This window comes from Polypterus senegalus, chromosome 3 (genome assembly GCF_016835505.1).
Source record: "Polypterus senegalus isolate Bchr_013 chromosome 3, ASM1683550v1, whole genome shotgun sequence".
NCBI lineage: Eukaryota > Metazoa > Chordata > Cladistia > Polypteriformes > Polypteridae > Polypterus > Polypterus senegalus.
In genome coordinates this window covers 237,619,640-237,635,374 of record NC_053156.1, presented here as the reverse complement: position 1 = coordinate 237,635,374, position 15,735 = coordinate 237,619,640, and the positions used below count along the sequence as shown (strand labels likewise).

Sequence of the window (15,735 nt, the reverse complement as noted above, 5' to 3'; positions counted from 1 at the left end):
GCTTCTGGCCATTCCCACCCTAGGACTCCTAGCTAGTCCATACTGCATGTTATGCTAGATGCCTTTAGGACACACACACAATGCTTTATGAGTACCATTGGTGTGATTCATAAATTCTTCTTAGATAAAATGAAGAAGGCTAACTGGACTTTGGACAGTAGTAGAGATCACAGAAAGAAAGCCAAGAATTTCAAGACTTTTGCCTGCTATAGACTAAACGTTGGAGACCAGCAGTAGGAGAAAGGTGGAGCTTTCTGCTAAAAGAGGCCCTGGATTGGGGTCTCAGATGTGTCCTACATAAGGCCTTGTGTGCCATTGATAGCCTAGGCAACATGCATTGAATGGCCACAGGTAGATTATCAGACTAGATCAGGGGTCTCCATCTCTGGTCCTGGAGTGCAGTTTTTCTTTCTAACCCTTTTCTTAGTTAGTGATCAGTTTTTTTTTCTGCTAAATGACTTCATTACCCTTCATTTTAATGGACCTTTTTAAGATAAAGTCCTCTGAATTGCTTCGGTTTTTCCTTAAATGACACCCAAACAAAAATGAGATGTGAAGTGACCCAACAGATGACCATCTCAGTCGGGGCCTCAAACTCCAAACAGTTCCTTAATCAGAGGCCAATCTGTGTTGTTAATTAAATCTATTATTTAATTCCATGGCTTGTTGCTGTTCCAGTTCGGTCACACCAGACATTTCCAAAACTGATGATTTTCTTGTTTCTAAGAATACCGTCAAAATGTTTTGTGGACTTATGAGGTCAGTATGAAGGTCTGGGTTGTCTCCACAGTCCTTGGCAGCTCTTGAACCTAGAACAGTTGATAATCATAACCAAGGATGAGCCGGGGACATACATAGTCAAGAGGTAGGTGCTTAGTGTTTCTATTCATAACAGGCTCAACTGGTTCAAAAATCCAAAGTGCAAACAAGTACAGTGCTCCTTTCATAAATAAATAAATAATCCAATTACAAATGCAAATCAAATAAAGTAGTGGAGGCTAAAACCAATAAATCCATAAAACCAGTGATAAAACTCCCTTGCAGATACCATTCATAAAAACAGGGGTTCTTAAACTGGTTGTTTCAACCAGATTTATAATCAGTGACAACAACTGATAACACGGATCGCATTTAATTAACTGGGAATTTTTTTCTCTTCTTTTATTCTACATTTAGAAAAGCACAGCAGCGTGACTTTTACATTTACAGTCTAAGACATTTAGAAATATTTGTGCTTTTGCTATAGATTCAAATGCTTAACTCTCTTTTCTTAATTTCATTATATTTTGTCCTTTCTCTGCGCAGTTTTCTCCTTCGTTGTATCTTATTAATGACAATTAAAAATGAGCAGAGCAGACACCCAGGCAAACAACACTAAATACAGTTGTGCTTGAAAGTTTGTGAACCCTTTAGAATTTTCTATATTTCTGCATAAATATGACCTAAAACATCATCAGATTTTCACTCAAGTCCTAAAAGTAGATAAAGAGAAACCAGTTAAACAAATGAGACAAAAATATACATGGTCATTTTTATTGAGGAAAATGATCGAATATTCCATATTTGAGAGTGGCAAAAGTATGTGAACCTCTAGGATTAGCAGTGAGTTTGAAGGTGAAATTAGAGTCAGGTGTTTTCAATCAATGGGATGACAATCAGGTGTGAGTGGACACCCTGTGTTATTTAAAGAACAGGGATCTATCAAAGTCTGCTCTTCACAACACATTTGTGGAAGTGTATCATGGCACGAACAAAGACGATTTCTGAGGACCTCAGAAAAAGAGTTTTTGATGCTCATCAGGTTGGTAAAGGTTACAAAGCCATCTCTAAAGAGTTTGGACTCCACCAATCCACGATCAGACAAATTGTGTATAAATGAAGGAAATTCAAGACCATTGTTGCCCTCCCCAGGAGTGCTCGACCAACAAAGATCACTCTAAGAGTAAGGCGTGTAATAGTCGGAGAGGTCACAAAGGACCCCAGGGTAACTTCTAAGCAACTGAAGGCCTCTCTCACATTGGTTAAGGTTCATGTTCATGAGTCCACCATCAGGAGAACACTGAACAACAATGGTGTGCATGGCAGGGTTGCAAGGAGAAAGCCACTGCTCTCCAAAAAAACATTGCTGCTTGTCTGCAGTTTGCTGTGGACAAACCAGAAGGCTATTGGAAGAATGTTTTGTGGACGGATGAGACCAAAATAGAATTTTTTAGTTTAAATGAAAAGCGTTATGTTTGGAGAAAGGAAAACACTGCATTCCACCATAAGAACCATTATATCAGGCTTAGGTCCCCACCTCGAACCCAAGGCATTTGGTGGGTCATCGCGTCAAGTTCTGCTCCTTGGTCTCCCACTGCCTGCCCTCAGCCTTAAGCCTATTTTATACTTGAACTGCCTACTGGGTGAAAGTGCCGTGTGGCGAAAAAGACATCAGATTTGATGAGACACCGCATGCTGCCTGTAGAAATTTTTCTAACTATATGGCATAGCGGACAAGGCAGCCACATATCCAAAATGGTGAGTTTTAAGGAGACGCTGGTTACGTGGTTACTGAATATGACTCTGGGTGTCATCAAAACTCAAGGAAAACACGCAAACCCATTTGAAATGCATCTGCTCATAAGGTAGAGCTCCCATTCACAAGAATATAACACTTGTCCTTCCTTCACGGTTTTTGGTCAAAAGATCTAACATTCCGCCTCATCCTTTTCTTCCTCTTGAAAGCAGTAATAGCAGACACAACTCTTCTTCTATCAGTATAGTTTCAAATCCTCTGCTGTGACATTAGTAACATTCTGACCTGATTATTAACTTTGTGACACTGGCCAAACACTGTCACTTATTGACTAGGAGACTATCAACATGGTGGCCAAATGTGCTGTAACAAGAATAAATGTCTTTTGGAGATGCAGTCTGCAAGCTGGCTTCACACAGTGAGTATAAACCAGGTTTTATGTGGGAGCCCACTCTGCCTTGGGATACTCAGGAGTGACCCCTCTGCCACCTCAAGTGCCACCTACAAGCTGCACTGGCTCCATTCAGATCCTGCCTTCACTTCCAGTTAAGTTTCGTTTTCTACCTCCCATTCTCTCTTTCCTTCATTATCCGGATTGCTGCTCTTCTTCTTTTTTATTATTTTTATTTTCCGGTCCTCTGCTCAGGCTCCTCTTTTGTAATTCCAACAGGCTCAAGCCATCACAGACTCTAGAGCACAAATGAGGAAATCAGCCATCACGCGCGTCCACACGTCAATTTCCCCATCAACACTCCAGAGCTGCTCCTCCATGGTACCACGAGCACCGGTGCCTATCTGGAGCCTGAGCGTTCATATTTATTTAATTAAAAATCTCAAATGTCACAGACTTCACTCGCTATACCACACTGACACCTTCACCTTTATTTATTTTCAAATATTAGTATGACAGACACACATTAGCTGGTCATGTGTTGGCTGAATAGCATTACCTTAGTATTACATTTGATGAATAAATAATGAACTTTTCACTTGTTATTTTCTTAACTCTTATAAATTCTCATATTTGCATTTGTATATCAACAGGTACATTGATTTTTGTTTCCACAGGCCATGGAATTTAAGTTAGAGGTCAAAAACCTGGCAATGTCTGACTCCAAAGGCCACGACTTGGAAAAAGAGATAATAATCAAAGTGACTCAGAAACTGAGCCAGCAGGTAAGCCATCTTGTGAAGAACTGATTACACCCTGAGATATGGCACTGCACACTCTCACAGTGTATTAAAATGCACAAAAACAGCCAACTAGAAATTCATGAAAGGATTCTTTTTTTTCTTCTCTGATGTTTATAGCACACAGTCAGTAAAAGGGCATTTTGTTCCACTTGCTCTGAGGTCACAGACAAGCCTGTGATAAATGGGAGGCTCTGCTCCACCATCTGCCAGTGCCCTTCTTCTAATCTCTGACAGCAGGACAACATTACAGTGGAATCAGTAAGACAAGGGGAGGCTCGCTTGCCTTACCTTTAAACTTGGCATTTCTCTGCCAAGCTATGCCCTGAGTGCCCATCATCTGCTCTGGCAGCAGATGGTCGGAAATAGGAGGCACCTGTGTTATACATGCATTTCTATCTTTCTGGGGTGGAAAATATGAACAGTAAAACGTCAGAATCAGAAGGTAATCAGCAGACATCTTATTTATGATCAACTTTTCACAATCTAAATAAAAGTCATAGCTCAGTTACCCAGCTTGAATTACTATGCTAAGGATACCATGCGATAATGTGCCGTACCATACCATACTATATTATATCATATCATGCCATACCATACCATACTGAACAGTGACATACCATACCATATCATACTATAATATACTGTACTATACCATACCATACCATGCCATTTTCTAACCCCACTTAATCCTGAGCAATGTCAGGATTTAAGTTCAAATAAGTTTACTTTCCCAACAAGATTACTGAGCAGAAAGCTCATCCTTTGTGCCTTGTCTGTAAAAATCACATTTGTGAGGCGCTGTATGATCCAAGGTGCAAACCAATGGTGCTTTGTTAAACCTCAAGCCTACGGGTTCTATTTCTTTAATTCATTTAAAAATAATTGTGTTATCTATACACACATACATGCATATATATATATATATATATATATATATATATATATATACAGTGGTGTGAAAAACTATTTGCCCCCCTCCTGATTTCTTATTCTTTTGCATGTTTGTCACACAAAATGTTTCTGATCATCAAACACATTTAACCATTAGTCAAATATAACACAAGTAAACACAAAATGCAGTTTTTAAATGATGGTTTTATTATTTAGGGAGAAAAAAAATCCAAACCTACATGGCCCTGTGTGAAAAAGTAATTGCCCCTTTTCAAAAATCACCTAACTGTGGTGTATCACACCTGAGTTCAATTTCCTGATTACTGCCACATCTGTTTCAATCAAGAAATCACTTCAATAGGAGCTGCCTGACACAGAGAAGTAGACCAAAAGCACCTCAAAAGCTAGACATCATGCCAAGATCCAAAGAAATTCAGGAACAAATGAGAACAGAAGTAATTGAGATCTATCAGTCTGGTAAAGGTTATAAAGCCATTTCTAAAGCTTTGGGACTCCAGCGAACCACAGTGAGAGCCATTATCCACAAATGGCAAAAACATGGAACAGTGGTGAACCTTCCCAGGAGTGGCAAGCCGACCAAAATTACCCCAAGAGCGCAGAGACGACTCATCAGAGAGGTCACAAAAGACCCCAGGACAACGTCTAAAGAACTGCAGGCCTCACTTGCCTCAATTAAGGTCAGTGTTCACGACTCCACCATAAGAAAGAGACTGGGCAAAAACAGTCTGCATGGCAGATTTCCAAGACGCAAACCACTGTTAAGCAAAAAGAACATTAGGGCTCGTCTCAATTTTGCTAAGAAACATCTCAATGATTGCCAAGACTTTTGGGAAAATACCTTGTGGACTGATGAGACAAAAGTTGAACTTTTTGGAAGGCAAATGTCCCGTTACATCTGGTGTAAAAGGAACACAGCATTTCAGAAAAAGAACATTATACCAACAGTAAAATATGGTGGTGGTAGTGTGATGGTCTGGGGTTGTTTTGCTGCTTCAGGACCTGGAAGGCTTGCTGTGATAGATGGAACCATGAATTCTACTGTCTACCAAAAAATCCTGAAGGAGAATGTCCGGCCATCTGTTTGTCAACTCAAGCTGAAGTGATCTTGACTGCTGCAACAGGACAATGACCCAAAACACACCAGCAAATCCACCTCTGAATGGCTGAAGAAAAACAAAATGAAGACTTTGGAGTGACCTAGTCAAAGTCCTGACCTGAATCCTGAATTCTGCAAAGATGAGTGGGCCAAAATTCCTCCAGAGCACTGTAAAAGACTCATTGCAAGTTATCGCAAACGCTTGATTGCAGTTATTGCTGCTAAGGGTGGCCCAACCAGTTATTAGGTTCAGGGGGCAATTACTTTTTCACACAGGGCCATGTAGGTTTGGATTTTTTTCTCCCTAAATAATAAAACCATCATTTAAAAACTGCATTTTGTGTTTACTTGTGTTATATTTGACTAATGGTTAAATGTGTTTGATGATCAGAAACATTTTGTGTGACAAACATGCAAAAGAATAAGAAATCAGAAAGGGGGCAAATAGTTTTTCACACCACTGTATATATATATATATATATATATATATTGTGAGATACGCCCGGACACCACCAGACTAGACTGAGACCACATCTGTATAAAAAGCACATGTTTTATTAACATAGTTCTTGCACAACACACAGTGCTCCCAGCACTAACCACCTCTAACACAGGCTTCTTGCCCAAAGACCTTGGACTGCCTTTCCTCTCTCCATGGGAGCTTCGTCCTGCTCCCACTCCTGACTCTCGCTCCCCGACTGTAGGAAGGCGGCCCCTTTTATTCCCACCCGGATGTGCTCCAGGTGCCTGATGACACTCTTCCGGCAGCACTTTCTGGTGTGGCAGAAGTGCTGCTCTTGCACCTGGAAGCACTCCAGGCATCCCTGGAAGAACCTTTCTCCATCTTCCCGGGTGTGGTGGAAGTGAATGTTTCCCAGGTTCCATGAGGCTCAGGGTGCCCCCTGGCGGTGGCCATGGGCCCCAATGGGCTTGAGCCTCCTTGCTCCTCTCCCATGGTCCTCTCCAGATCCAGGGCGGTTGCCCCCTTGTGGCCTGGAGGACATATACGCCACCTCCCAGTCCTTCCAGGCATCCCGGCTGGGTCTGTCCCCCAGCCTCCTGTGACTATATATATATATATATATATATATATATATATATATATACTGTACATTGTCAAACCGGTTTAATCCAATTAAGGGTCACGGAGGGCAGAGTCCAATCCCAGCAACACTAGTTGCAAAAGAAGAAGCAGCCCTGGATATGGTGACAGTCCATCACCGAATAATCTTATTGATTATTTTTTTTTGCCATATTAATTGAAAAGCTGAGACTGCATAGTATCATTCATTAGGTGTTTTTTACAAGCCGTATGCTTGATGCTGCAGCTATAAGCCCTTGTAACCTAAACAGCAAGAATTTAGAATTAACAGGACCTTTACAATTAAAAGAACAAATGACAACATTCCCAGACAATTATTCTTCATTTAAACAAAAGCAAAACTGCCTTTAGTGGGATGTTGACACAGAGGTTCATGTGCTGCTCTCTCCCTAATTGGGGTCCTGGCTTTGAATCTCATACCCTCTTTTTGCTTGTGTGAGGTCTTAACGTTCTTGCCATTTTTTTGTGGGTTTTCCAGGTACTCCAGTTTTCCTCCCACAGTCTCACAGATGTGCAGGTTTGCTTAACCAGGAGCTCCAAATGGACACAAGTGGGCCCTGTGATGACCTGGCTTCCTGTCTGGAGCTTTCTCCTACTTTGTGCCCAGTGCTGCTGAGATGCCACCTAAACTGGTTTAATTAGGTTTGAGAATGGCATGGTATGCTCAAACTGTCTCCACTTCACTTTGCTTGTCTTTTCATCTTGGATGCCACTGTGATGGCCTCCTCAATATACCCCAACCAAGATGGTTTTCCATTAACTCACATTTATTTGCCCCATTTTATTAAAACAAAAAAAACAAACTTTTAAAGCATTCTAAACTGTGTGCTAAAATCTGACAGGTTTGGGTTTGGTCCAAAGCAAAATTCATCAACAGAAAGTTTCTTATCGAGGACCTGTACCAGAAACACTTGGAAGGGGCAGATGTCAACGTGGACAGAGAGAAAGACCCATTCTGGGACCCGGTGGTCTGCATTCACCTGGGCAGAGCTCACATTTGGCTGCAGTCGCTTGCTTTCTGCATTCAACTTGAGGAGCAGGTAGATGTCCTAAATTCAGAAGGCGCTGAAGAAGCCATCTTACAAGTCAGCCTAATCCCATGCACCGCCGCTGGACAGTAAGTAAGAAATCATTGCATGAATGACTCAAATGAGCTCTCATGTCTCAAACAGAGACTTAGAATTTTGTTTCGCAAAAAGAATCACCAAACTATGACACTTTTTAACCAAGGTTTAATTATGCAATATAAAATGTAAAATCAGTATAGCTTTGTTTATCCTTCATCAGCAAATGTTAATAGATTTAACAAGAGTGTTGTATTTCAGAATCTGCTAGCATGATATCTGAGTGAGACAAATATGTCTACCAATTGCGACAGGTTCAAACGCTGATGCTACCATAAGCCCAGCATACACTGATCTACTGTATCACTGAGGGAGAGAACTGGAGGAGTGTAAAGCCAATGTCACATTACATGTCATCGAGGATGACAGATTACATGACTAGTGATGTCAGGGTATGTCAAACCAGATGACTGCTGACAACTTCCCAGAGTGGTTTTAAATTTCCAAAATGTTGTCCGTTTTTTCGGACACAGCCAGTGTTCAAGAGAAGGCTTTACACGTACACCAAATACAGGCCCTTTTTTTTGGTTCTTCTATTTCTTTGTAGTGCTTAAACATGTGACATCAAATACACAAGCCTCTCTTCAGTTTATCAGGTCCAAAACACCCCAGTTTTCTATTTTTCATGATTGCATTATACGCATTGTACTTCCAGGTGAGTGCCCACTGCTTGTCAGCTCTCACATCCACACAGAGCCCACCTCTATGACTTAAGACAAAATCAAAGGTCTTTAACTTTGCCAGGGAGAGTCGCACACTGCTGGATCGAGCTATTGGGGATGTCACACTGCAGGAATGCAGTCCCAGGAGTGAGCAGCCACCACCCTCAACTTACTATTATATAAAATAAGTCTACATTTGAAAATTACTGGAAAAGTCTTGCAAGGTCACATGGTCGTAAGTCTTCTGCACTCCAAAAACAATGTGCATTTAACTGACAAGTATATTAAAGCAATTCATTATATATTTAACATGATTATTTAAATGCCATTGTCCTATTTCCATACACAAAGCAGAAGAACACATTTATGATGCATAATTAAAATAAGACATTTCGTTACAGAATCCCAAATGAATGATAATTGTGCAACTTGTAATGACTCATTTATGATCTAATGAATGAGAATCGTTAGATTGACTCTTGGGTAGTGACTCATGTTTGAATGGAATGAACAGGACTTTTTAAAGACTGCAATTCATTCACGAATCAAACGAACGAGAATCATTAGGCTGATTTTTGGTTAGTGACTTGTTCATGAATCAAGTGAGCAAGAATCATTAGATTGATGCTCTGATAGTACCTCGTTCGCAAATCAAATGAGCACCAATCACTAGACTGATGCTCAGGGAATGACTTGTTCACAAATCAAACGAACGAGAATCATTAGGCTGATTTTTGGGTAGTGATTCATTCGTGTATCAAATGAATGAGAATCATTCGACTGACTCCCTGGTAGTGACTCATTTGCAAATCAAACGATTGACAATCATTAGACTGATTTTCAGGTAGTGACTTGTTCATGAATCAAACAAATGAGAATCATTTGACTGTTTTTTGGGTAGCGACTTGTTCGTGAAGCAAATGAATGGTAATCATTTGACTGATTCTCGGATAGTCACTAGTTTGCGAATCAAAGGAGTCGAGACTAATAAGTCAGACGGTTCTTGCACATGCACTTTATACATCTACCAGCGGCAGCAAAAACAAATCACAAATCATTTCCTTTGATTATTCACTGAAAAGAGTCATTCAAAATGAACGAATCATTCGCAAATCGCCCATCACTAGCACGTAACTGAGTGTAAGGGTGTCCTGAAATGGACCAAAGCCTCTGTGGCCCTGAACTGAACCATAAATGGGTAGTTATACTTGCATAACCCTTAATGATCAGATGATAAACTAGTAAAGAAAGTTTTGGAACTGATCTTATTTATTTCTAAATTTACAGACCCCTTGAAGAGGATGACATAATAATTGAGCCAACCACAATGCTGGGTAGAAGATTTGATTTTCAGGTACACGTAATCCAGTGCTGTGGGGTAAAATGGCTTAAGGAAAACAGAGAGCGAGGAATTCAGATTGGGTGAGTGAAAATGTCACTGACAACTTTTTTTCACTGATTTAACCTTCTGTTTGTTTCTTATCTACGCAATACAAGGTGCTGTCTATTTTGGTTAAGCCCCTCTGACAACTTCTAATTTAACTGAGGCATTAAGCTGACTCTTCACGACTCAATTTCTTTCTGTGATTCAATGAGTGCCCTTTACTAACCAGTGTGGGCCATCAGTCAGTGGTCCCTTTGGCACTGATCATCTGAATCACATTGACAGTGACACGTAAGGTGGTCTCATGCAAAATTCTCACACTTGTCTGTTATGTATTTGGTACACAGTAAGGTATACCATAAATAAAACATCTCTGAAACTGTCAGCAAGAAAGGAAAGTGTCAGTGTTTTGTTGAACTTACAGTGTCTATAAAAAGTATTCACCCACTTGGAAGTTGTCACATTTTCTTCTTCTTAAATTACAGTGGATTTAATTTGGCGTAACTGATCAACAGAAATACAATATTTAATGTCGATACGAAAAGAAATGTCAAAGTGGTCACAGAATAATTGATCACGTAAATATTTACACCTTCAAGTCAAGATTTAGCAGATGTACCTTTAGAAGCCATGGCAGCGTTGAGTCTGTGTTGACAGGTCTCTATCAGCTTTGGACATTTGAGCCCAGTAATTTTCCTCCATTATTGTTTAAAAGCAGCTCAGGCTCTGTCAGATTGCATGGGGATTGTGAGTGAACAGCTTTCTTTCAAGTCCAACCACATCCAACCACCGGATTGAGATCTGGACTCTGATTCAGCCAGTCCAGGACATTAAAATCGTTGTTTTATGCCATTCCTGTGGAACTTTATGCTTGGGGTTGTTGTCTTGCTTGGAAAACAAATCTCCCAAAGGCATAGCATTCCTGTAGACTGCATCAGATTTTCCTCCTACATTATTTTACTGCATTCATTTTATCCTCACAACCTTTTCAGGGTCTGCTGCAGAGAAGCCATCTCCACAGCCTGATGCTGCCACCACCATGCCTCAGAGTGTGGATGGTGTGCTTATCATAAAATGCAATGTTTAGCTTGGTGTTTAGTCCGATGGCCAGAAAGCTCAGTTTTGATCCCATCAGCCCATATCCTCTTCTGGCTTATTTCTGATTCTTTTATGTGTCTTCTGAGATGTCATGTGTGTTTTTTCAGCAGTGGCTTCATTTTTGCCACTCTCCTATAAATCTGCAACTGGTGAAGCACCCGGGCAACTGTTACTGTCTGCACAGTCTCTCTAATCTCAGTCACTGTACCTTGTAACTCCTGCAGAGCAATCACAGGACTCTTGTTAGTCTGCCTCACTGATCTTCGTCGTGCCACTCAGCTTTTGTGACCAGCCTGCTCTAAGCAGATTTATAGCTGTGCTGTACTCTTTCCATTTCTTAATGACTAATACAACTGTGACTTAGAGATTTTATTATATCATTCTCTACTTTTGGCCACCATACTGACTCGACACAAGTTGGACCTTCCAGATATGGTGCATTTATAGTATACTGCAATCCCCTGAAAGCCCAAACAGATCATCTCCATTGTACTCATTATGGGACTTCTAAAACCAATTGGGTGCACCAGTGAAGATTTAGGTGTGTCATGTTAAATGGGGTGAATACTTGTGTGAACAACTATTGTGTGCTTTATATTTGTAATTAATTTACACAACTTTGCAGAGACCTGTTTCCACTTTTTTGTTCATCAGTGTCAAAAAGGCCAAAATAAAATCAGTTATGATTCAATGTTGTATAATAGTAAAGTGTGAAAACCTCCAAGGTGGTGAGTACTTTATTTATAAACACTATATACTTCCATGTAATTTAGCTGCTGCAGATGAAAACACAATTTTATGTGTTCAAACCAAGTATGCTTCATACCACTGAAACAAAAGTAGTGGCTCTGAGGCTAAGGATCCAAAATGTTGCCGGTACTCCTCTGGGCCTTTGAGCAAAGCCCTTAATCTGCACTTGCTCCAGGGGCACAGTACAATGGCTGACCTTGTGCTTTGACCCTACAGGGTATACGAAAACGAACAAATTCCTACAAGAAATAGTATAAAGCAAAATAAAGGACAAAACAAAAAAGTGAAAATAAAGGATAAAAAGACATCGTTCTTGCAATTGGTAATCAATGACTGAAACAGAAACTTCAGAAACTAAAATGGGTAACTGCGATTTTTGTATAGTTAATATGGCAGATTAACAGAAAAAGGTTGCCAACTTTTCATTCTTCTTAGTTCATGGTCCAGAATGCTACATTTGAATTATATTTCACTACTAGCCATGCTCCACAGCTCCACCCGCATATTAGTGAAAAAGGACAGTAAGTAGGGCCCAGCCCGGCTCCCCACTCCTGACGTCACGCTTCCCCCTCACCTCAGCCCGCAACCTCTGTCTCGGATTAGCATGAATATATCGCTTCTGCAAGCGAACTATGATTCTTAGCACAATGCGAGAAGTTACAAAATCAACCGAAATGTTCAAGCAAATTGTAGAAAAAAACACAATCTAAATCTGTTAACTACTTCTCTTTGTTTGCTAGATAAGTGGAGGTGAGGTACATGCCCCAAGGTTTGTGCGTGAGTGAGGAGGGCCTCCCTTCCTTCGGCCTGCTGCATGTCTCTCGGTTTTGCCCAAATAAATCGGTATGACAAGGGAACGAGGATACATAGCGCAATAACAGAAGTCGCAAAATCAGAATGTTCAAGCAAATTATAGAAAAAAACCTGATGTAAATCCGTTAAGTAGATCTGTTGTAAAAAGCGGACAGACATACAGACAGACGTTGGATTTTATTTTTATAGTATATATACTGTATATATATATATATATATAGAGAGAGAGAGAGAGAGAGAGAGAGAGATGCAGCAGAGAGCATTAAGGAAACCCTTCCACGCAAGACGTGAACACATCATTTTGATCTTCTCTTTATTACGAGTTTTGCTGGGCTCTTGATAATGGTAGTTGGTCACTTCACTGTCTTGTTACAACCAGGACAATGAAAAAGCTTCACTGATTCTCCTGCAGGTACCATATGTATGATCTTCCTGACGCCATCTACACAACACCTGTTTGGCATGACTTAAACCCAGTTTTACAGCATAAGACCCAATTCTCCACCCTGAGTATGTCCCAGGATTTCCTGAACTACCTCCAGACAAATGCATTACTGGTGGATCTGTGGGGCCTTCAAGGTAAGATAAGAGAAATATGCATCAAGTCAGTCAGCACAGCTTTGTCACCTTCTGGTTGATTCAGCTAGTAAAACAATACATTTTGAAAATCTAAAGACACTAATGAGATGAACATCTCTGAATTAAATTGAATCATAATCTATGAATTAAAAATTATAATAGTCTATTACCAGGTTCCCCCACCACATTCTCTTTCCCATTGGTTCTGTTAAATAGTGCAGATAACATTTGATGTTCACTTTTTCAAGTTAAGCCTGATACAATTCTTGCAGGTTTTTTCATGATCTGGAATACTTTCTCATTACACAGTTTCTCATGGTCATGTAGCACTGTAGGCTCTGCTTAGGCAGACTTGTGTGTCGCCCCGCATGTTCTAGTAGTCGTGCTCGGTGATCTGCTGTAGCCGTGGCCTTCCCAGTGTTTACAAAAGTCTTGGAGTCGTTTGTGTTGAGACTATTGGCTTTCTGTTGCTTCAGTAAATTCTACCTCAGCTATGAGTTCGGGGTCGTCACAAGTTATCATCAGTCATAAAATCCAAAATATCTCATCTTAATATCTTTTATTTGTTTTTGTACTTGTTGAAATACATGTAGTCACCAGATGCTTATAATGATTTATGACATATATCTACAGTAAATTGGTTTGGTGGCCCTATTGAATTCATTGAAAAAAGTTCTAATGCTAAAAATTCCTAAAGGGAAGACCCAATAGGACTCAAATTATTAGATAACATTATATCAGGTCCTGTACATCTAATTGAATGAATGTTAATACCACTAGAACTTCTCTTTAAATAGATGACTTTAGTAAATGAATGAGTGCTCGGGATTAGGTGGGCTTACAAGATGGTATATTTGGAGACAAAGTCAGAGAGGCGAGATTGCGTTGGTTTGGACATGTGCAGAGGAGAGATGCCAAGTATATTGAGAAAAGAATATTAAAGATAGAGCTGCCAGGCAAGAGGAAAAGAGGAAGGCCTAAGAGAAGGTTTATGGATGTGGTGAGAGAGGAGATGGAGGTGATGGGTGTAACAGAGCAAGATGCAGACTACAGGAAGATATGGAAGAAGATGAATCGCTGTTTCAACCCCTAATGGGAGCAGCCGGAAGAAGAAGATGGTATGGCACGGTGTTGTGGTGTGAAATTTTTTTATACAAGTTGATAAATATTTTGTATGTCTTTATTTGTAACTTAGACAAAGCAATGTAATATTAGTGTTATATCATTGATAAGATCACCAGTGGTTTCATGTTCAACCTCCCACAAGTCTTTAGGACTGAGTGAGGAATTTTATGACAGGGTCAGGGGAAGTGCGTAAAACCAGTTTGGCAAGTGATTCTCTGCAGGACTCTCTCAATCAACACAACAGGAAACCCATATTACCTAGCTGGCAAGCATCAGCTCAACACATGGTTTTGGGGCCAGGTGTGAAAGGTATTGTCTGCCACCACTGGTCTGAAGTATGGCTATTTGGGATTGGTTTGAATCAGAGGCCATTCTGTAACACAACGCTCTATTGATGTAAGGATTTGGACAAAGAAAGTATAAATTCAATTGCTTTACCCCTCCAACTCTCACTCTCTCTCTCTCACCATCATGATGAAGGAATATTTCACACACAATGGACTAAAAAGAAGAGCACACTGAGAAGCACAGCTCGGTAGCCATATTGAAATGTAGCCTGTCCTGAAGAAAGCCATAAAATGATGACTTAACCAGAGACATTTTAAATAAGTAACAAGTCTGTGTGTTGCCTGAAACTATACATCAGCATTTATCAGGCTGTACGGTTGCCAATATTCAAATGTACTTTGCTTATTGTTATTGAGAGGGACGGATAAAGCAACTGAATTTATACATTCTTTGTTCAAATTCTTACACCAATAGGGCATCGTGCTACAGAATGGCCTTTGATTCAAACCAATCCCAATCAGCCATACATATAACAGATGGGGGCACACAATACCTTACACACTTGCCCCCAAAACTATTTGTTGAGCTAATGCTTACCAGCTAGGTAGTCTAGCTTTCCTATGGGAGTTGATTGAGAGCCCTGCAGAGAATCAATCACTTGCCAAACTGGTTTTAGGCACTTTCTCCCAACCGTGTCATAAAATTTCTTACTCAGTCCTAAAGATGGGTTTCTTAAACATCAAACCACTGCTGTTCTTATCAACAACACTAATATTACATTGCTTTGTCTACGTTACAAATAAAGACATACAAAATATTAATTTGTATGCAAAATTTCACAACACAACATATGGTATGAATGTTAATATAGTGAAACTTTCACGCTTGTGCAAACAAGTGAATATTTATTCTCATAAACTGAACAAGTGGTAACCTCCTATACAGATTCCTTTTACACGTGGACCATATCCAGGTATAATTTAATCAGATTTACAAACAAATCTTCAGTGTCTGCATAGCCTCCAGACAAAACTCAGATGTCACTTGCTTCACGCTCTTCCGATTTGGTGTTTGTGGATAGAAAACACATTAG

At 40.2% G+C, this 15,735-nt stretch overlaps 1 protein-coding gene across 1 annotated transcript in view; it reads left to right on the top strand.

The window, feature by feature from the left end:
* Nucleotides 1–15,735, top strand: part of kif28 (kinesin family member 28) — an 81,433-nt gene that overhangs the window by 58,489 nt on the left and 7,209 nt on the right. The window contains exons 16-19 of the mRNA XM_039748811.1: nucleotides 3,584–3,691; nucleotides 7,662–7,936; nucleotides 9,893–10,027; nucleotides 13,063–13,229. Coding sequence (XP_039604745.1) covers nucleotides 3,584–3,691; nucleotides 7,662–7,936; nucleotides 9,893–10,027; nucleotides 13,063–13,229 — 685 coding nt within the window. The remainder of the gene's footprint in view (nucleotides 1–3,583; nucleotides 3,692–7,661; nucleotides 7,937–9,892; nucleotides 10,028–13,062; nucleotides 13,230–15,735) is intronic.